Source organism: Hylobates moloch, unplaced genomic scaffold (assembly GCF_009828535.3).
Source record: "Hylobates moloch isolate HMO894 unplaced genomic scaffold, HMol_V3 SCAFFOLD_9, whole genome shotgun sequence".
Taxonomy (NCBI): domain Eukaryota; kingdom Metazoa; phylum Chordata; class Mammalia; order Primates; family Hylobatidae; genus Hylobates; species Hylobates moloch.
This window is the reverse complement of record NW_026652284.1, coordinates 11,211,120-11,231,977: the sequence shown is the minus strand read 5'-3', so window position 1 is coordinate 11,231,977 and position 20,858 is coordinate 11,211,120. Positions and strand designations below refer to the sequence as shown.

At 53.2% G+C, this 20,858-nt stretch overlaps 1 protein-coding gene across 1 annotated transcript; it reads right to left on the bottom strand.

Annotated features, from left to right (window-relative positions):
• Positions 1 to 453: 453 nt before the first annotated feature.
• CUNH1orf167 (chromosome unknown C1orf167 homolog) lies at positions 454 to 18,395 on the bottom strand. Its single transcript, XM_058444413.1, is given in 15 exon segments — positions 454 to 698; positions 1,210 to 1,303; positions 1,580 to 1,726; positions 1,729 to 1,814; positions 1,916 to 2,005; positions 2,007 to 2,088; positions 2,463 to 2,571; positions 4,655 to 4,808; positions 5,347 to 5,766; positions 7,598 to 7,658; positions 7,661 to 7,741; positions 9,450 to 9,526; positions 9,769 to 9,943; positions 10,808 to 10,983; positions 18,358 to 18,395. Coding segments are annotated over 15 exon segments (1,980 nt in total). The 3' UTR covers positions 454 to 508.
• Between the last annotated feature and the right edge of the window lie 2,463 nt (positions 18,396 to 20,858).

Here is a 20,858-nt window from a genome sequence, read left to right as displayed (position 1 = left end):
GGCCAAGATGAGATTCTCCAGCACAGGGGCCGCAGATCTGCCTGGGCCTGTGCAGCAGCCCAGCTTCCTGGTGTATTTTTCAGGTAGGCCCTTGTCCTGCCAGCTGCCCTCCTCATCCCCTCGTCCTGTCCCAGAGGTTATCTGCCTGGCATGGCTCCCCAGGAGTCACCTGCAAGCCCCATGGCCTGGGGGCAGTGACTGGCAGGTGCAGATGGGCTGTTTTGTGTCCTGGATCCCAGCAGGCTGGGTGGGGTGCGGTGGGCCCAGAGCAGCCTGGTGGCCAAGGGGATGGACGCAATTGTGGGATGTCCTCTTTAATCCCTCCCTAGCCTCACTGGCTGGGGCAGAGGGGCAGCCACTAGGAGAGACTGAAAGAAGCAGCTAGGACTGAGGAGTGGGTTTTATTGTCCTTCAGAGCTCTTCGAGCTATCCCCTCTGTCATCACTCCCTGGATGTGTGGGGCATGGTTCCTTCCCTGGGAAGGCTGAGTTCAGTTCTGCTTTTTATTCTATGGGAACAAGTCACAGCTGCAGCTGGGCCCGTGCGCTGCCCCAAGCCCCCAACCCCGTGGGGCTCTGGTGGCTTCCTGTCCATTCTCGGGGCCCTTGGGGCCTGGCTTGCTCCAGGGTCTCAGGCTACTGGCAGCGCCTCTCCTTGGGCTCCTGGCTGCCAGGCGTTGGTGCCACTTCTTAAAGGCCTGGAACCGGGGAGGGGAGGAAATGCTATTGTAGGCTCTCTCCGGGGTCTGTGCTGTGCCTGCTAGAGCAGCCCCTGTGCCCAGCTCCTTTTGTCCCCAGGGCCCCTCCTGCTGCCCCAAGCAGCCAGCCAGTCTTGCCCAGGCGAAATGCACAAGCTCAGAATAGATCTAATGGTGAGCTGGGAAGCTGTACTCAGAGCAGAGCAAATGAGGGAGGGGGCGCTCAGGACCCAGGCCCTCCATGGGCTAGTGAGTGGCAGCCACGCCTTCTTCCCAAACTGAGGGACCAGGTGGGCCTGGCCTGAGCTGGGGCCACAAATCAAATCAAGGGCTCCAGCATCCAGCCTGTGTGTTCTGTAATGGAACTGACCCCCTCCCCTGAAAACGAAGGGGCCCTGGGGCTGGCAAGCAGGGAAACCTCAGCTCCGCGGTGCCCAGCTGTGGCACAGGCTTCTGGAAGGCTGGCTGGGTGGAGTGCAAGGAAGAGGGCAGTACCTGGGAAAGGACCCAGCCATCTTCCTGCTGCTGTAACTGCTGAGCTGCTCGCAGTCGCAGGATCCGCTGCCACCATGTCCGCCAGGCCGATCTCAGGTGCCACTCCCTGAGCTTTGGGGACAGTTGGCAGAGAAGGCCTCTTGTGCTCACGCTCCCCTGCAGTCCCCAGCCCTTCTGCCTTTCTCCCCCCACACCTCTGCGGCACCAAAGTGAAAGGGCTATGGCAAGGGGGTGTCATCTGAGGAGTATTAACAATGCAGATTCCTGGGCCTGTCCCCCAAGGTTTTGGAGTTAGTAGGTCCAAGGGCCATACTTTTGAGAGGGGTTAGGGTTGAGTATGAGGTGAAATGGGAGATGGTCAGTGTGGAGAGGGGCGGGCCCACTCACCAGGGTCCGTGCCAGCTGCTCTGCCCCTTGGGCATCCACCCAGTGCTGCCATGCCGCTGCCAGGCACCTGGCCCGCTGGGAACCCCGCAGCCCGTGAAGCAGTGCCTCAAGGCACCAGTGCTGCAGGTACTTCCTCCTGATGGCCAGAGCATCGTGACCCTTCAGGGCCAGAAGGAGGGCAGAGCCATGGGCCTGGGCCTGGGCCTGCTTTTCCAGGATCCTGCAGGAACGAGCACTGACCAGAGAGGGCCCAGCTGTAGCCATGGCTCAGGCAAGCCCCTCAGCCCTTGCCCCCATCCCTCGGACCCACCAAACTGCACACACAGCTCCTCTCACCCTGGCCTCCTTTTATGGGCCTCGCTTTGGGCTTTGAGGGCTCTGGGCTCAGGGCCGGAGTGCCCTCTTGGTCCCTGGTCCCTTGTCCAGGGGCAGGCCTGGGACCCAGCTACTCTGTCCAGGCCACTGCAGCCAGAGCTGGAAGGCAGGGCAGAGGGAATGTTCTCTGCACCCTGGAAAGGGGAGTTGAGTCAAAAGAGGTTAATGTGGGTCCGGGAAGGCAGCTGCTCTTAGTGCCCGCTAGGAGTTGAGTACAGTGAGGAGGGTGGACGAAGGTGCTGAGCTCAGCCTTGTGCCCTGCCCCCATCTCCCCAGGCCCCCAGCCTCTCCGGGCTGCCGCCCAAAGAGAAATCACAGGGGCGGGGCAGGAATGCAAAGTGTTTTCTCAGAACAGCTGAAACATTCCCAAGAGGGAATGGATGGGGAGAATGGTCAATACCTGTAAGACGGTGTCTCAAGGAGCTGATTTCCAGGCACCTGAGGACTGGAGACCGCTTCATCCCCGCACTTCAGACACCGTTTGTCCCCTGGGGCAAGGTCTCCTTACTCTGAGCCCAGGCCGTTCCCCTTGGCTTCTTCCTCTGTCCACCCAGGCTGCACTGCAGTGATGGCGAGGGGGGCACCAGCTCTGTGGCCTGTGTCCAGCAGCTGCAGGTCTGAAGGAACAGCCAGAGGAGCACCTGAACCCCATGGGCTTCGACCTCCTGGGGCCCCGCTGGGATTTCTTTGCTGCTCTGGCTGGCAGGACACATCCCGGCCTTTTCTTCCACCCCTTCCCCCATGTGGCTGAAGACATTCCAACAATGGGGTGGGGCCATAATAGTCCTCATTGTCTGGAGCACAGCCCCGGGAGTGGGGTATTTCTCTCCCTGCTTAAAACATTTCAAAGCTGAGTTACTTGTCTGAGGCCTCGGAAGTGGTCTGACTCCAGAGTCCAAGTCCCCGGCTAGTACTCTACAGAGAGGGGGCTCTCCAAAGGGGCTGCTGAGGCATGTGTGCCTGTGGCAGAAAAAAGGGGGCCCTGGAATTAAGCACCCTAGGTGCCATTCCCAGCGTTTAGTTTCTAGAGGCCTCAGTTTCTTCATCAGCATATGGGATCCTTGTCTTTACTGACAAGAATGGAATAGAAATATAAAAGTGCTGTGAAAAGCAATTGCCCTGTAACTTGTCTAGAAAGAAAAGACCCTGAGATTCCAGAATCTGCTGTTGCCATAGCCCCATATGTGTGAATTCTGCAACTAGCCAAGGCTAGTTCCTTTCAATTCCATTTAAAAAACAAAAACCAGCAGGTGTGGTGGCTCATGGTGTAATGGGCCTGCCCAGTGCTTGGGGAGGCCAAGACAGGTAGATCGCTTGAGCCCAGGAGTTCGAGACAAGCCCTGGCAACACAGTGAGACCCCATTTCTACAAAAATAAATAAAATTAGCCGGGTGTGGTGGCACACGCCTGTAGTCTCAGCTACTCAGGCGGCTGAGGTGGGAGGATCATTTGAGCCCTGGAGGTTGAGGCTGCAGTGAGCTGTGATTGTACCACTGCACTCTGGCCTGGGTGACAGAGTGAGACACTGTCTGAAAATAAAAAAAGACTGAAAAAAAAAAATCACCTTAGCTTTTTCTCTGAGAATCTTTTCTAAAATGTATTCTTTGTGGCATTCTGAAATAGGATTCATGATGATGCCTGTTGATCTTAGGGACACTACCTCACCTGCCAGTATCTTTGGGGCTGTGTCCTTCAAGGATATGTCCCCAGACTGCTGTGCAGTGTCATTTTTTGTGTTTGGTTTGGTGGTGGCTTCTTCCCTCTTGCTAGGCCATCAACCTCTTATCACCATTTGTTGGTGTCAGAACTAACTGCTTCTGGTCTGGAGAGGGACTGACCGATGCCTCTGGGTAGAGAGAATTATGAAAGAAATTTTGGTATTTTTCTACTTTATATTTTCTGACTTTTCTGTAATAAGCATATTTCACTTTTCCAATAAGAAAAAAAAAAAAAAAAAACTTGGCCTGGCGCAGTGGCTCACACCTGTAATTCCAGCACTTTGGGAAGTTGAGGTGGGAGGATCACTTGAGTTCAGGAGTTCGAGACCAGCTTGGGCAATATGGTGAAACCCCGTCTCTACTAAAAATACAAAAATTAGCCAGGCGTGGTGGCGTGCACCTGTAGTCCCAGCTACTCAGGAAGCTGAGGCGGGAGGATCGCTTGAATCCAGGAGGCGGAGGTTGCAGTGAGCTGAGATCACACCTCTGCTTCAGCCTGGGCAATTGAACCAGACTCTGTCTCAAAAATAAAAAAACTTGACAAAAAAATGCTACTGTCCTCGTGTACCTATCCTGATCCTCGACTGCACTGTGAGAAAGCATGCATTTCAGTGTCTCCCTAACAGGCTGTGACCCAGCACGCTGGTCTTTGCGGCCGGACCTGCAGTGGGCTGGCACTCGAGAGGCGCCGGGTTCATCTTTGCTGATGGATTCAGAGTTGCTTGTCAGAGGGTGACTGAGAACTGGGGAGAGGTGGTGTGTACAAGGCTGCTGGGCCCCTGGGGAGGCATCCAGCCATGCTGCCACCACGGGCTGAATCAAGCTGATTCTAAGGCCGGTGGTCCGAGGGTCATTTTTGGACCTCCCGTCCTGCCTAGGCTCCCTTCACCTGCTTCCAAGGGGCTGGGGCGTCCAGCAGCAGGCTCCCCCTGCTGGCCATCCGGGGCCAGAGCGTGAGGTCAGCCTGGGGCTTGGGGCGTACCTTGCTGGCCCCTGGGGCCTCGGCCCGCAGTCCCAGCCGCACCCTGAGCTGCGCCGTCCGCAGGAAGCGCCTGAGCTCAGCCTGCCGGAGCTGGGTGACGATGGCTCGCTGGACACCGCCGCGCGCCGCCGACTGCGCGGAGGCCTCTAGGACCCTGCGGGAGAGGGAGGAGTCTGCAGCCAGGGCCATCAGGGCTAGGACTCTCTGCAGGGAGCCCTCCCAGTGCCCTGCGGGAGGGGGCCCTCCAGGCCAAGCCCCATGCTGGGGCCCACCCACCTCCCACACTCCCTCTTCTGGAGGGAGAATCTGGGTAAACAGGATGGAGAGCGGCCTGGAAGGAGAAAATCACAGACGGGAACAAGCATCCGGTTTAGGGAGAGAGGGGACAGTCCTGCCAGTGCTTCCCTGGCAAGAGCGCGTTTATGGCGCTTGCTGAGTGGCTAGCTGTGCTGGTGACTGCAAGGCAGGACCATTAGAGACTTCCCCAAGGAGGGGACACACAGCAAGAGGTGGTGCCAGGATGTGGCCCAGGACTAGATGGCCAGGGCGGCCTCTCCCTGTCACCCCCAACCACCCTCTTGAGCCTTTGCCCTGCCACCCAGCCACGAATTACGCTCTACCCCTGCCAAAAACAGGCTTGAGGCCTGAGCTGGAAGCACAGAGTGGGGCTGCGCTTAGACCACGGCACTCACCAGGCTCGCGGCTTCCAGGAAGCATGGGCTCGGCTGACCTGGCCCTGACAGGACTCACGCACCCACAGAGCCCAGCACCGAGTCCAGCACTGGGCTGCCTGGGCCCCAGCGCTCGCTCCTGCCTGCTGCTGGGCCCCACGGTGCATGCCCGGGGCCACTGGCCATGCTGGGAAGGGCTGCGGGGCCCGGGCCTTCTTCTGCTGCCCATCTTCCTGGCCTTGCTGCCCGCAGCTTCTCCAGCAGGCAAGGGAGGCCTGGGCCACACGCTGCTCCTGTGCCCCAGCTGCCGCTTCCTGGGCTTCCCGCCATGTGGCAAACACGGCCCCCAGTGCCCTTCTCTTCAGGCCATCCTGAAAGGCTTGATGCTGGGCCCGGGGCACCCCCGTGTCTCTTACAACTTCACACCAGGCCTGGAAGTAGCTGCAAAACAGATGCATTGGGCCAGGTGTGGTGGCTCATGCTTGTAATCCCAGCACTTTGGGAGGCCAAGGTGAGTGGATCACCTGAAGCCAGTTTGAGACCAGCCTGACCAACATGGTGAAACCCTGTCTCTACTAAAAATACAAAAATGAGCCAGGCGTGGTGGTGGGCACCTGCAATCCCAGCTACCTGGGAGGCTGAGGCAGAAGAATTGCCTGAACCCAGGAGGCAGAGGTTGCAGTAAGCCGAGATCGCGCAACTGCACTCCAGCCTGGGTGACAAGAGCAAAACTCCATCTCAAAAAAACAAAACAAAACAAAACAAAAATAGATGCATGGGAGGCCTTGTCTCATTCTCAGAGTCAAAAGTCACATTTATTCAAAGTTACACCTGCAAATCTCCCACAAAACAGTAAACGACCAGTAACAGGTGAAAGCACTGGCTTTCCATCTTGGAACCTCAGCTTCAGAGGGCAGGGGCTGCCCTTCGAGGGGATGGGAACCAGCAGTATGGGTTCAAGTCCCACATCAGCCATGCCCTGCCTCCCATCACATGCCTAGGTGGTTGGTGAGGGAGAGGAACACCATCTCTCACTCACTGAGAAGCCAAGAAAAAAACCATCTATGGCCGGGCACAGTGGCTCACACCTGTAATCCCAGCACTTTTGGAGGCAGAGACGGGTGGATCACCTGAGGTCGGGAGTTTGAGACCAGCCTGACCAACACGGAGAAACCCCGTCTCTACTAAAAATACAAAATTAGCCAGGCGTGGTGCCAAATGCCTGTAATCCCAGCTACTCAGGAGGCTGAGGCAGGAGAATCGCTTGAACCTGGGAGGCAGAGGTTGTGGTGAGCCGAGATCACGCCATTGCACTCCAGCCTGGGCAACAAGAGCGAAACTCTGTCTCAAAAAAAAAAAAAAAAAAAAAAAGCCATCTACACCCTCAGATGCAAAAACACAGACGTCAGCCATTCTCTAGCCAACAGTTCACTGCCCCTATGGGGACACTGAACATTCGCAAATTTGTACTGAGCTGTGGGAGGAGCCATTCTGTGTCCCTCTGCTTGGTTTTACAATATGCATTCATGAACTGTATCTATGTTCCACTAGAACATCTTTACTTAAATGAAGACTTCACTCTCTTCTCTTAGCGACAGTGTACAGCAGAATTCTCCTTGCTATAACTCCTCACAATGGGCGTTATGGTAGATTTCTGAGGAGTGGATTTCTCCTTCTCCTTTTTTTTTGAGACAGAGTCTCACTCTGTCGCCCAGGTTAGAGTGCAGTGGCACAATCTTGGCTCACTGCAACCTCTGCCTCCTGGATTCAAGTGATTCTCCCGCCTGAGCCCAAGTAGCTGGGACTACAGGCACCTGCCACCGTGCCCATCTAATTTTTCATATTTTTAGTAGAGATGGGGTTTCACCATGTTGGCCAGGCTGGTCTCGAACTCCTGACCTCAAGTGATCCACTTGCCTCGGCCTCCCAAAGTGCTGGAATTATAGGTATGATCCACTGTTCCAGCTGATTTCTCCCATCTTAATCATATCCTCTAAAACCAAAGAACTGACCTGGACAGGAGCTGGATTCCCGGGGCTTGTTGGGGCCACAGGTTAGGGTTGGGGTTTGCCACCACTCCCAAAATAGATAATAAGGTGTCAGTGGTCATGGCCCTCTGTTTCCAGGCTAGGATCTCCCTTCATGCCCCTTTTTTCCCAGGCCATAGGCCTCCTATCTGGGCCACCGTCTGAGCTTCCCACTCCCTGGGTGCTCTCCTTGCTATTCCTTGGGTGGGGAGGACCAACACCCTCACACCCCCAGGCCCACCCACCTCTGCCGTAGTAGCTGCTCTGGCCGGGTCACTGTGCGTCTCTGACGAGCTGCTGCCTGCGCCAGCTCCGGAACACCGCCTTCTGCAGGCCCTGGAGGTGGACCTGCACCCATGTCTGGCACTTTTCATGCAGGAACTGCTGCCCTGGGGCCAGAGAGATGCTGAAGAGCCACTGGGTGCTCACCCCAGCCTCTCCCCATGGGCCTCTGCTCAGCCAGCCCTTCGCCCCCTACCAGGCGGGAACAGAGGAGGCCGCCCTGACTGTCTGGGTTAAAAAGCCTCTATTACAGGTGTCCTGCTGGTGACCAGACCAGCCCAGCTCTTAGAGTTGTTGGGTTTGTTTTTGTTTGTTAATTTCGCCACAATGTTTTCGAATCTGGAGAATTCAGGTAAAAATCTAATTTTTTTCTTTTTTTTTTTTTTTGAGACAGAGTCTCACTCCGTTGCCCAGGCTGGAGTTGGAGTGCAGTGGCCTGATCTCGGCTCACTGCAACCTCTGCCTCCCGAGTTCACGCCATTCTCCTGCCTCAGCCTCCCAAGTAGCTGGGGCTACAGGCGCACACTACCACGCCCAGCTAATTTTGTGTATTTTAGGAGAGACGGGCTTTCACCATGTTAGTCAGGATGGTCTCGTTCTCCTGACCTTGTGATCCGTCAGCCTCCGCCTCCCAAAGTGCTGGGATTACAGGCGTGAGCCACCGCACCCGGCCCAAAAATCTAATTTTCAATTTTTCTGTAAAAACTAGAAGTTCTGGAAACACTGGCTCAGTGTTCCTGCCGGGGAATGATTGGGCTGCATAAGTAGCTGTCTCCAGCGGACAGGACGTGACTTTCCAGAACCACCACAGCCCTGCCTGCCAGCCCATTAATGCGATGTGTTGGTATAGTGGGCAGCCTCCAAGATAGCATCCTGTTTCGTGTCCTGGGCAATGCCCCGCCTTGAATATGGGCTGGGTTTGTTAATTTGCTTCTAACAGACATAATTTAGCAGAAGCAATGGGATGTCACTTCTGATATCAGGTTATAAAAAGACTGGTTGGGGCCGGGTGCGGTTGCTCACGCTTTTAATCCCAGCACTTTGGAAGGCCGAGGCGAGTTGATCACTTGAGGTCAGGAGTTTGAGACCAGCCTGGCCAACATGGTGATACCCCATCTCTACTAAAAATACAAAAATTAGCCAGGCGTGGTGGCAGGTGCCTGTAATCCCAGCTACTAGGGGAGCTGAGGCAGGAGAATTGCTTGAACCCAGGGGGCAGAGGTTGCAGTGAGCCAAGATTGCACCACTGCATGCCTGGGCAACAGAGCGAGACCGTGTCAAAAAAAAAAAAAAAGACTGGTTTCGCCATGTTCACTAGGCTGGTCTCGAACTCCTGACCTCAGGTGATCCACTGGCCTCGGCCTCTTAAAGTGCTGGGATTACAGGTGTGAGCCACCGCGCCCAGCCAAGGACAGAATTCTTAACCCTGCAACTGCTGGCTTCCATTCCTCCTGACATCCCCTAGGGGAAGCTGGCTTCTGATCGACACCCTCCCCTCACCTACAGCCTTCGTCTGGGCTCTGAATTCCAGCAGTGATCATCTTGTGTGGGGGCAGCACCAAGGTCTCACCACAGGACCTTTTTGCTCCTGACTCCCACTGGGATTTACAGCAAGCTGCTCCAGCCCTCTGAGCCTCAGTTTCTCTAGTTGTGTAATGAGGCCAATGGGAGAGGAGATAAGAGCTTGATCCCTGGCTCCTGCCCTTGTGCCTTTACATTATTTATTCTGTGCCTGCAACGTGCCAGGCACCTGCAGGGAGCTGGGAGCCAGCGGTGACAGCCAGACAGACATGGTTCCTGCCACCAGGGACTTACACTTGGCAGGGAGACGGGCATTCACTAGGGTTCCGGCCACCCCTGTAGAGCTCCATGTCTGCGTCTCTGGCAGCCCCCTGGTCCCCAGTGGCCCTCTGCTCAATCACTGTTCCAGTGTCCCTAGGCCACCTCCCAGGGCCTGACATCGGCTGGGCACCGCAGTGTGCCAGGCCCTGTGCAGGACCACGGGGAGGTGTGGGATGCAGTTATTGCCCTGTGGGATATTCCTCCCACATTCTTCCTGGTGCTGAGCACTGCTCACGTGCCCACCCCACAGCCCCCAGACCCAACCCCAGGTCACAAGCTCGAAGACACCTACTTGGCCCACTGGCGCTGGAAAAGCCGCGTCTTCCACAGCAGCAGCGCCCGGCAGAGGTCCAGTGTCCGGCAGGCATCCTGCAGGGAGCCCCGGCCTTGTTCCTGCAGCCCCTGGGCCTGGCCCACTGTACCCAGGCCACAGGCTCCAGGGCCTGTGGTGTAGAGAGCCTCACGTCCTGAGAAACCGTCAAGAGTCCAGTCAGCTGCCTCCCCACTGACCTCACTCTGCCCACAGCCATTGATAGCTGCTGCCTCGGGCCCCTCTTGGGAGCTCTCCCCTCTTGTCCCATCCCACTGCTTCCAAGCCTTCCCCTCCAGGTCACCTCAAAGATCCTATCTTCCCCAGTTAAGTGTTTTTTGTTGTTGTTGTTGTTGTTGTTGTTGTTGTTTTGAGACAGGGTTTTGCCCTTGTCGCCCAGGCTGGAATGCAATGGCATGATCTCAGTTCACTGCAACCTCCGCCTCCTGAGTTCAAGCGATCCTTGTGCTTTAGCCTCCCGAGTAGCTGGAATTACAGGCACGCGCCACCACACCTGGCTAAGTTTTGTATTTTTTAGTAGACACAGGGTTTCACCATGTTGGCCAGGTTGGTCTCGAACTCCTGACCTCGGGTGATCCACTCTCCTCGGCCTCCCAAAGTGCTGGGATTACAGGCGTGAGCCACTACACCGGGCCCCCAGTTAAGTTTTGGGGTGGGGGTTAGGGTGCGTGTCCCCCATCACACCAGGAGCTTCCCAAGAGCAGGGCCCACATCCCTTACGGGCGGGATCTGGGATAACCAGCACCGAGAGCGCCTGCAGTGGGAGGAGCAGAACCAAGTCTCTCACCCACAGCAGCTCATGATGGGACATAGGGATGTGGCTCAGCCAGGGCCTGCCCACTCTGGGACCCCTCCTGCACCCTCCCAGGCCTACAGGCTGCCCTCCTAGAAAGCCCCAGTTCTATCACCTCCCACAAGAATTCACATATTCAACTGGGGACCACTGAAGAAGGGGCTTAAGTGACACAGTTTGCTGGGGCGGAAGCCAACACTAGCTCACCTGCTTTCTGCCGGCAGAGGGACAGCTGGGTCACCTTTGCCCCATCTGATTCCCGGAGCTGCTTCATCCGCACCCACTGTTCCAGGCATTTCCTCAGGGTCCCCGTCCGGCAGTCAGCCAGGTGGTCTCGGTACCGGGACCCTCTTTGCACGAACTGCTGCCAGGCCCCAAAGCACCTGGGAGAACAGAGGGAAAGTACCCATGTCAATTGCAAAGTCTGATGACTGCGGCTCCAACTGCCTGCCGTTGCCAGACACACTACCCAGGCCTTGGGTAAGCCACTTCATCTCTCTGAGCCTCCGTGTTTTGTTGTTGTTTGTAGACGGAGTTTCGCTCTTTTCGCCCAGGCTGGAGTGCAATGGTGCGATCTCTGGTCACTGCAACCTCCGCCTCCTGGGTTCAAGCGATTCTCCTGCATCAGCCTCCAGAGTAGCTAGGATTACAAGCATGCACCACCATGCCTGGCTAATTTTTTTTTTTTTTTTTTTTTTGTATTTTTGGTAGAGATGGGGGTTTCTCCACGTTGGCCAGGCTGGTCTTGAACTCCTGACTTCAAGTGATCCAGCCGCCTTGGCCTCCCAAAGTGCTGGGATTACAGGCTTGAGCCACTGCGTCCGACCAAGCCTCCATTTTCTCATCTGTAAAATGGGGCTGCTTTGAAGATGCATTGCATGTCACCTGCTCAGGCCATGACACTATCACCTCTGGCAGCATGGGGGCCTCAGCAGCCTCTGACCTGGCCTCCCTGCATCCACTCTCGGCCTCTTCCAGTCATTTCCTATTCAGTAACCCAGTGGTGTTTTTCCAATCTCAAATCAAATCATCATAGTCACCTGCTAATCCTCCAGCGGTAGCCTCCTTGCTCTACCATCAAATTTCAACCCCTCCCCACGGCCAACAAGGTGCTGATCTGGCCCCCACAGATTTTTCCAATCTCATCTTCAACTACCCTCAGCACCCCTGTACTAACAAGGGTCCAATTCGGCTCTGCTACGCCTCAGGATCTTACACTCCTGGCCAGAGGCCTCTGAACACTACCCTTCTCTGACCTTCCTCCACCAGGCAACTCTTCATCCTTCACATCGCCACTGAACCTTGGTCTAGGTCAGCTTCCTGCACTAAAAATTCTCACGGAAAACTACACCCAGGGGGATGTAGTCAGCAAAACGCAGACAGTGGGAAACTAGCAGACAAGCAAGTTGGTTTCTTCAACAAATAACGTGCAATGAAAGAAAAATGAAGGGGAGCCTATAGTTTATAAAGATTTTAACAGGCCGGGCCTGGTGGCTCACACCTGTAATCCCAGCACTCAGGGAAGCCAAGGTGGGAGGACTGCTTGAGCCCAGGCTGGAGTGCAGTGGTGCGATCATGGCTCACCAGTGGGACTCTGTCTCTACCAAAAATTTTTAAAATTCGCCAGGCATGGTAGCTCACACCTGTAACCTCAGCACTTTGTGAGGCCAAGGTGGGCAATTCGAATTGCTTGAGTCCAGGAGTTCGAGGCCAGCCTGAGCAACATGGCAAAAAATTAAATCTCTACAAAAAATTTAAAAATTAGCCAGGTGTGGTGGTACGCACCTATAGTCCCAGCTACTTGGGGGCAGAGGTGAGAGGATCGCTTGAGCCTAGGAATCTGAGGCTACAGTGAGCCATGATTGCACCACTGCACTCCAGCCTGGGTGACACAGTAAGATCCTGTCTCTAATTTTTTTTTAATTAAAAATAAAAAGACTTGAATGACTTATCAACCAACTGCCATACAAGGACCTTATTGCAAACTCTAATACAATATATACTTGCAAATGTGAATACTGGCCAGATATTCGTGAGTATTAAGGAACAGTTGTTTCATTATTTTTTAGGTGTGAGAGTGGTATTGTGGTTATGTTTTTATTTACTTATTTCTGAGATGGAGTCTCACTCTGTCGCCTAGGCTGGAGTACAGTGGCACGATCTCGGCTCACTGCAACCTCTGCCTCCCGGGTTCAAGCAATTCTCGTGCCTCAGCTTCCCGAGTAGCTGGGATTACAGGTGTTCACCATCACGCTCAACAAATTTTTGTATTTTTAGTAGAGACGGGTTTCACCATGTTGTCCAGGCTGGTCTCGAACTCCTGACCTCAAGTGATCCACCTGCCTCGGCCTCCCAAAGTGCTGGGATTACAGGCATGAGCCACTGAGCCCAGCCTATTTATTTTTTGAGAAGGAGTTTCACTCTTGTTGCCCAGGCTGAAGTGCAGTGGTGCAACCTTGGCTCACTGGAACCTCCACCTCCTGGGTTCAAGTGATTCTCCTGCCTCAGTCTCCCGAGTAGCTGGGATTACAGGTGTGCGCCACCATACCCAGCTAATTTTTTGTATTTTTCGTAGAGACGGGGTTTCACCATATTGGCCAGGCTGGTCTTGAACTCCTGACCCCAGGTGATCCATCAGCCTTGGCCTCCCAAAGTACTGGGATTACAGGGGTGAGCCACCGAATCTGGCCTGTTCTTTAGGTTTTGACTCTCTTTTATCTGTAGTAAAATTTTTTTCCTTAAAGTCAAATTTGTGGGATATTAATTTAGTACCACCAGTTCCACTTTGGTCCCGATTTGCCTGGTATAACTTTTTCATCCTTCTACCTTCAGCCTTCCCACGTCCATAATTTTAGGTTTGTCATTTGTAAACACAATATAGCTGGAATTTTAAAAAATCTGATCTGACAATCCTGTATCTTGAGTTTAATTCATTTACAAATGTATGATTTTGACATATTTGTTTTAACCGTCTTATTTTTGTGCTTGCTAGTAGCCAGAGTTTTCATCTTTCTCCTTTCTTGCATTTTTTTTTTTTTTTTTTTTTTTTTGGAGATGGAGTCTCTCTCTGTCGCCCAGGCTGGAGTGCAGTGGTGCCATCTCAGGTCACTGCAAGCTCCGCCTCCCAGGTTCATGCTATTCTCCTGCCTCAGCCTCCTGAGTAGCTGGGACTACAGGCGCCGGCCACCACACTCGCCTAATTTTTTTTGTATTTTTTAGTAGACACGGGGTTTCACCGTGTTAGCCAGGATGGTCTCGATCTCCTGACCTTGTGATCCGCCTGCCTCAGCCTCCCAAAGTGCTGGGATTACAGGCATGAGCCACCGCACCCAGCCTCCTTTCTTGCATTTTTAAGAATTGATCAAGGTTTTCTTTTTCTTCAGGTCCCCCCTGCTCCTCACTGGCTTGGAAACTGCACATTTCATATCTATTCTTTCTATGGTTTTCCTACACACACACACACACACACACACACACACACACACACACACACACAGACACACATATTTAGAGACAGAGTCTTGCTGTATCCCCCAGGCTGGAGTGCAGTGGTGCAATCTTGGCTCACCACAACTTCTGCCTCCTGGGTTCAAGCAATTCTCATGCCTCAGCCTCCTTAGTAGCTGGGATTACAGACACCTGCCACCATGCCCGGCTAATTTTTGTACTTTTAGTAGAAACTGGGCTTTGCCATGTTGGCCAGGCTGGTCTTGAACTCCTGACCTCAGGGGATCTGCCCACCTCAGTCTCCGAAAGTGCTGGGATTACAGGCGTGAGCCACTGTGCCCAGCTCCAAGATATTTTAATATGTATATTTAACAAAATCTAAAGTTAATTGCCAGTATTTAATCTCCTTTTAGGTCAAAATAAAGGGCTTCAGCACACTCTGTTTCTGGTCAGATCATCCTGAATTACATATTATTGTCTTGGAGACTAAACCACGTTTACTATTTCCTTTGTGCATCTCAGATCTTTCTTCTGAGAAAAATTCCATGTGCCATCAAAAGATTCTTCAGATGTTTCTATATCAAACATCTATGGGTGATAAACTCAACTGTATTTTTCTCAGTATCTTTATTTTACCCTCATCCCTGAAAGATAACTCACAGGTGCATAATTTTAGGTTGACAGTTATTTTTCTCACCACTTTGAAGATATCATTTCACTGTCTTCTGACTTCTATTGTTGCTGTTGAGACATCAGCTGCCAGTAATTGTCAATATTTTTGAGATAGTATCTTTTCTATCTGGCTGCTTTTGGGAGCTTAATTTTTGTCTTTGGTGTTCTGCAGCTTTCATTCATTCATTCATTCATTCATTCATTCTACAACTTTTATAAAGCATTAACTGGATGCCATGGGTACCAGCACTGTTCTAGGTGTTGAAGGTATAGAAGTGAATGAACCATGTTCTGTTAGAATGACTGTCATCCAGGCTGGTTGGGGTGCAGTGGCGCCATCACGGCTCACTGCAGTCTCGAACTCCCTGGGCTCAGGTGATCCTCCCACCTCAGCCTCCTGAGTAGCTGAGGTGGGCCTACAGGCACTACTCTTGGCTAATTTTTGTGTCTTTTGTAGAGATGAGGTTTCATCATGTTGCCCAGGCTGGTCTCCAACTCCTGGGCTCAAGTGATCCACCTACCTTGGCCTCCCAAAGTGCTGGGATTACAGGTGTGAGCCACTGCGCCCGGCCTCTTTTTATTTATCCTGTTGGGGAATTGTTTAGCTTCTTGAACCTGAGCTTTGCTGTCTTTCCATTTTGGAAAATATGCTGACATTATTTCTTTGAATGTTGCTTCTGTCTCATCATCTCCTTCAGGAACTCTGGCTATATTTATATTGTTCCTTCTCACTCTATCCTTTGCGTCTTCTTTTTTTTTTTTTTTTTCCAGAGACGGAATCTTGCTCTATCACCCAGGCTGGAGTGCAGTGGTGTGATCTGGGCTCACTGCAACCTCCACCTCCGGGGTTCAAGCAATTCTCCTGCCTCAGCCTCCCGAGTAGCTGGGATTACAGGCATCTGCCACCACGCCCAGCTAATTCCTGTATTTTTAGTAGAGACGGGGTTTCACCATTTTGGCCAGGCTGGTCTCGAACTTCTGACCTCGTGATCTGCTCACCTCGGCCTCCCAAAGTGCTGGGATTACAGGCATGAGCCACCATGCCTGGCCTGTGTCTTCTTTTTTGTATTTTCTGTCTCTTTCTACTGCATTCTGGGCGATTTCTTCAAATTTATCTTCCAGGCTACAATTTCTCTCTTCAGATGAATCTATTCTATGAATTAACCTAGGCATTGAGTTTCTGATTTCAATCACATATTTTTCATTTATACTTCTGTTTCATTCTTTTAAAACTCCACTGGCAATCCTGATCTCTGCATTGCCACATTCCAGCTCTGAAATCAAGTCTCCGTGTGCCCTTGTCCAAGGCTGTCCCTTCTGGGCCTGTGTGTAGGAGATTTAAGATCTAGGAGATTAGCTTTCACATTGTGCTCTGGGGATCCCTGGGTTCCCTGGTATTGATGAGAGGGTACTTGATCAGACCTGCTGCCTCTTATATATTGAATATTTCTTTTAAACAAAGGATTTGAAATATTTTTTTTTTTGAGACAATCTTTGTCACCCAGGCTGGAGTGCAGTGACGCAATCTCAGCTCACTGCAACCTCTGCCTCTCGTGTTCAAGTGATTCTCCCACCTCAGCCTCCCGAGTAGCTAGGACCACAGGCACGAGCCACCACGCTCGGCTAGTCTTTGTATTTTTAGTAAAGACATGGTTTCGCCATGTTGACCAGGCTGGTCTTGAACTCCAGGTGATCCTCCCACCTTGGCCTCCCAAAGTGCTGGGATTACAGGCGTGAGCCACTGCGCCTGGCCTTGAAATAAAAGTATTTTTAAAACCACCTGGCTAGGGGAGGTCTAAGTTTCCTTCAAGTTCAAATTTGTGATACTGAATTTTCATCTCAGATATGACAGTGTTTTATGACAACCTGTTGACTCTATAGGTAGTTTCTGACTTAGAGGTGTGCACAAAAGCACCTGACCACCTGGAGAACTGGGTCCTGAGCTCTGTTGCTAGTGAGGAAAATCTGTTTTACTTCCTGAAAAATTTTCCAATCTTTTGAAAACTCGTAGAAAGCCCTCAAGAAATGTTCATAGAATTGGGTCAGAGATGAATTGACTTGCCCGAGATCGCACAGCTCAAAGCTGATGATGCTGGGATCCACACCTAGGCAGCCGAGCCCAAAGCCAGGCTCCAGGCCACTGTGCCATGGCCTTCCCCATAGAAGCTGAGCAGAGGGACACCAGCCCCAGGCCCACGCACTCCTCTCCATCTCCCCTCCCAGGCACAAGGGCACCACATTACTGTATCCAGACAGCCTCGGAGGCTGGGGCTGGATCCAAGGCAGGGCTGTAGGGCCCCAAGTACCCCACACTCCTCACGCCTATCCCCTCCTCTGTACATTCATCCTGGGACCCTGAAAAAGTCCCAAGGGCTGCAGGCCTCAGCTTTCTTGTCTGTCCAAAGGGAGAAACGTTCTGGTGCCACTCACCTGGGGGCAGGTCTGGCAGCGATGAGGTCAGCCAGGGTGGGAGGCCCCCGGTCACTCCTGCCCTCGACTGGCTGGTACCAGTCACAGGCCACTTGGACTCCTTCCCTCTCTAAATGATTACACAGTCATACAGATAATGAGATCTAACATTTATTAAACACTGATGTTTCACCATTTTCAGTCCTCGCTAATACCCGAGTCAGGCACTATTATTGTCCCCATTTTCAGATGAGGAAGCTGAGGCACAGTGAGGTTAAGAGATAGTGTCTCTTACACAGCCAGTTACAGAGTGTATAAGGGATTTAAACCAAGGCTCACTGACTCCAGAGTCCGTTTAGAGACACAGTGTGAGAGTTGGCATTTCCAGGCCATTCTGGAGACTCTGAGAACCGGCCTGAGGTGGGGCCCTGTAGGTACTGCAGCTCTGGTCCAGTTCTGGCCAACAGGAGAAGGCAGTGACCTCCCGTGGGGCAATTTCTCTGGCTTCCTCACATGGAAGGCTCAGCTTTGTGAAAACAAGAAATAGATTTGCAAACTGGACAAGTGTGACTTCAGTCCTGATATGGTTTTTGCTGTGTCCCCACCCAAATCTCTCCTTGAATTGTAATAATCCCCATGTGTCAAGACCGGGGCCAGGTAGAGATACTAGAATCATGGTGGTGGTTCCCCATACTGTTCTGGTGATGGTGAATAAGTCTCATGAGATCTGATGGCTTGATAAATGGGAGTTCTTCTGCAAGGGCTCTATCTCTTGCCTGCCTCCATGTAAGACGTGACTTTGCTCCTCATTCGCCTCCCACCTTAGTAATGGTGAGGCGTTCCCAGCCATATAGAACTTTGAGTCCATTAAACCTCTTTCCTTTATAAATTACCCAGTCTCGGATATGTCTTTATTAGCAGTATGAGAATAGACTAATACAAGCCCTCCCCAGCAGGAGACCAGAGGCAAGAGGAATTTGCTTCCTGTGGTTGACAGCCTCTAGAATGTCAGACACTATATAAACCTGCAGGGTGCCCTACTTCCAAGTCCCTACAGACACGGGCCTTTCAAAAGTTGCACGGTGGTGAGAATGTCTAGTTGGAAAGCCTCATTAGCACAGTGCAGCCTGTCCACGGCTGAAGCCCTGGCCTTATCCTGGACCTGCCATCCCATGTCCTCCCTCCTGGCTAGTGGCAGCTCCAGCCTTCCAGTGAGGCCCACATCTCACAGTTCCGGGCTCGTCTCTGCATCCTCATTCCAGCCCATCACAGGTCCTACTGTTCTGCCTTCAGAGAGTGTCCAAGAGTTGACCACTTGTCACCACCCCCACCTCTACCCCTATCCAAGCCACCAACATGGTCGTTTTAGAATGCAAGCCAGATGCAGTGGCTCATGCCTTAATCCCAGCACTTTGGGAGGCTAAGGCGGGCGGATCACCTGAGGCCAGGAGTCCAAGAGCAGCCTGGCCAACATGGTGAACCCCATCTCTACTAAAAATACAAAAGTTAGCCGGGCATGGTGGCAGGCACCTGTTATCCCAGCTATTTGGAAGGTTGAGGCGGGAGAATTGCTTGAACCTGGCTGCAGTGAGCCAAGATTGCACCACTGCACTCCAGCCTGGGCAACAAGAGCAAAACTCTGTCTCAAAACAAAACAAAAAAAAAGCCGGGCGCAGTGGCTCACACCTGTAATCCCAGCACTTTGGGAGGCTGAGGCAGCCGGATCACGAGGTCAGGAGATCGAGACCATCCTGGCTAACATGGTGAAACCCCATCTCTACTAAATATACAAAAAATTAGCCGGGCATGGTGGCGGGTGCCTGTAGTCCCAGCTACTCAGGAGGCTGAGGGAGAATGGCGTCAACCCGGGAGGCGGACCTTGCAGTGAGCTGAGATTGTGCCACTGCACTCCAGCCTGGGCGACAGCGCGAGACTCCATCTCAAAAAAAAAAAAAAAAAAAAAAAGAATGTAAGGCAGACCTTGCCCGGCTCTGCCCAACACCCTCCAGGGGCTCCCATCTCATTCAGCCAGAGCTAGAGTCCTCAGAATGACTTGCTAAGCCTGTACATCTGACCCCAGCCACCTTCTGACTTCATTGTCTTCTTCTCTCCCCCTCCCACCCTCTGCTCAGCCACTCTCTGCCTCGGGCCTTGTTAGCTGTCACCCTGCCTAGAACCTCTCATGCTAAATGGAATGCCCCTGGGTGACTTTTCCCGCACCCCGGCATCCCCTGCCTCTGGAACACGGCCTCACTCACAGTGGGCTCTGGGGCGCTTGTTGTATGTTAGAAGCTTTCCCTGTTGAGCCCGCTGTGTGGAAGGGGCAGCCACACGGGTGCCTCCTCCACCATTTCTGTCTGCCTCTGATGGCCCTCCGGCTCCCGACTGCCTGCACGGTCAGGGGGGCACAGTGCCTGCAAATCTAAGCCACCCTCTCCCACTCCCTGAGCAGCTCCTGGCCAATGACCGGAAAGCCCAGTGCCCTTGTTTTCATCGCAGGCTCTGCTTCTGGGGCACACTCCCAGACAGGGGCTTTCCTCTGTCCTCTCCAGCAAGGAGCCGGTTCAACCTGGGGGTCTGGGACGATGAGGAACCGAGGTCTCTGGATACACTCCCCTGTGCGTGGCCCAGGCTGCATCATCTGCCCCCATTGCCTGGGCCAAGCCCGTGCCCTGGCTTTTCATTCCCTTTGGGAATCTGACACATTCATGACGCAGGCACACAGGCCTTCCTGGGGCCAGGATGCCGTATACACAAGATAAATGGACTTGGGACTTAGTCCCATTCCCCTCGGGTCACGCCCCTCCTCCACCTAGGGCGGCTATAGTCATGAACCTGACAGATGTCCTTCTAGTCCATGCTTTTCTATTTTACCACACATACACCCAGGAACAACATATGGCATTGCTGTGAGGTCTGAAAATTCATCCCAATGCCATTCTGCAGTCTGCTTTGTTCACATTTGCGGGGGGCCAACGTTGGTGGAAATAGGTCTGGTTTAACAGCTGTAACTGCTGCACTGTGCTCCATAATGATGAATGGACCGTGGCTTACTGGTCCGTACTCCCTATAATGAATGGACCGTGGCTTACTGGCCCGTACTCCCTATAATGAATGGACCGTGGCTTACTGCACCATAATCTCTATGATGAATGGATGGTGGCTCACTGCATCGTACTCCATACGATGAATGGACCGTGGCTTACTGGTCCGTCTCCTGACAGCGAGGCTGTTTCCAGTTTCTCACAACTGCAGCTGCTCAGCAGCCCTCTGCCCGGAGCACAGCCCCTTCCCCACAGCAGCCTTCCTCCCTGACCCAGAGGTCCATGTCCCCTTCTTTCAGGGCTCTTGCCTCTGTCTGTAATCCTCCAGGTGGGAAGACTCCTAGGTTGAGAGAGCAGGCCCCCAAGGTCACCACTGCAGCCCCAAGCCCGCTCGGCACCAGGCAGGTACTGAGCCTCTTTTGATTGACAGATGGACGCAAGAGAATGATGGGGGTTGTGCACTAGGCCTTGACCCTGTGCCAGGGACAAGCCAGGATGGCCTGGGAAAGCCCTGGCACTTGGTGCCCAGGGGGCAGAAGAGCAAGCTGTGAACAGCTAGACCTGTCCGTGGGGTGGGCCCGGGCCCTGGGGAACTTCTGGACGTATAAGCCCAAGTTGGCTGTGACCAGACACAGGGGCCGCCAGGAAGAGGTCGCCCCTGCCTCCTAACCTAGCATCGTCACTGG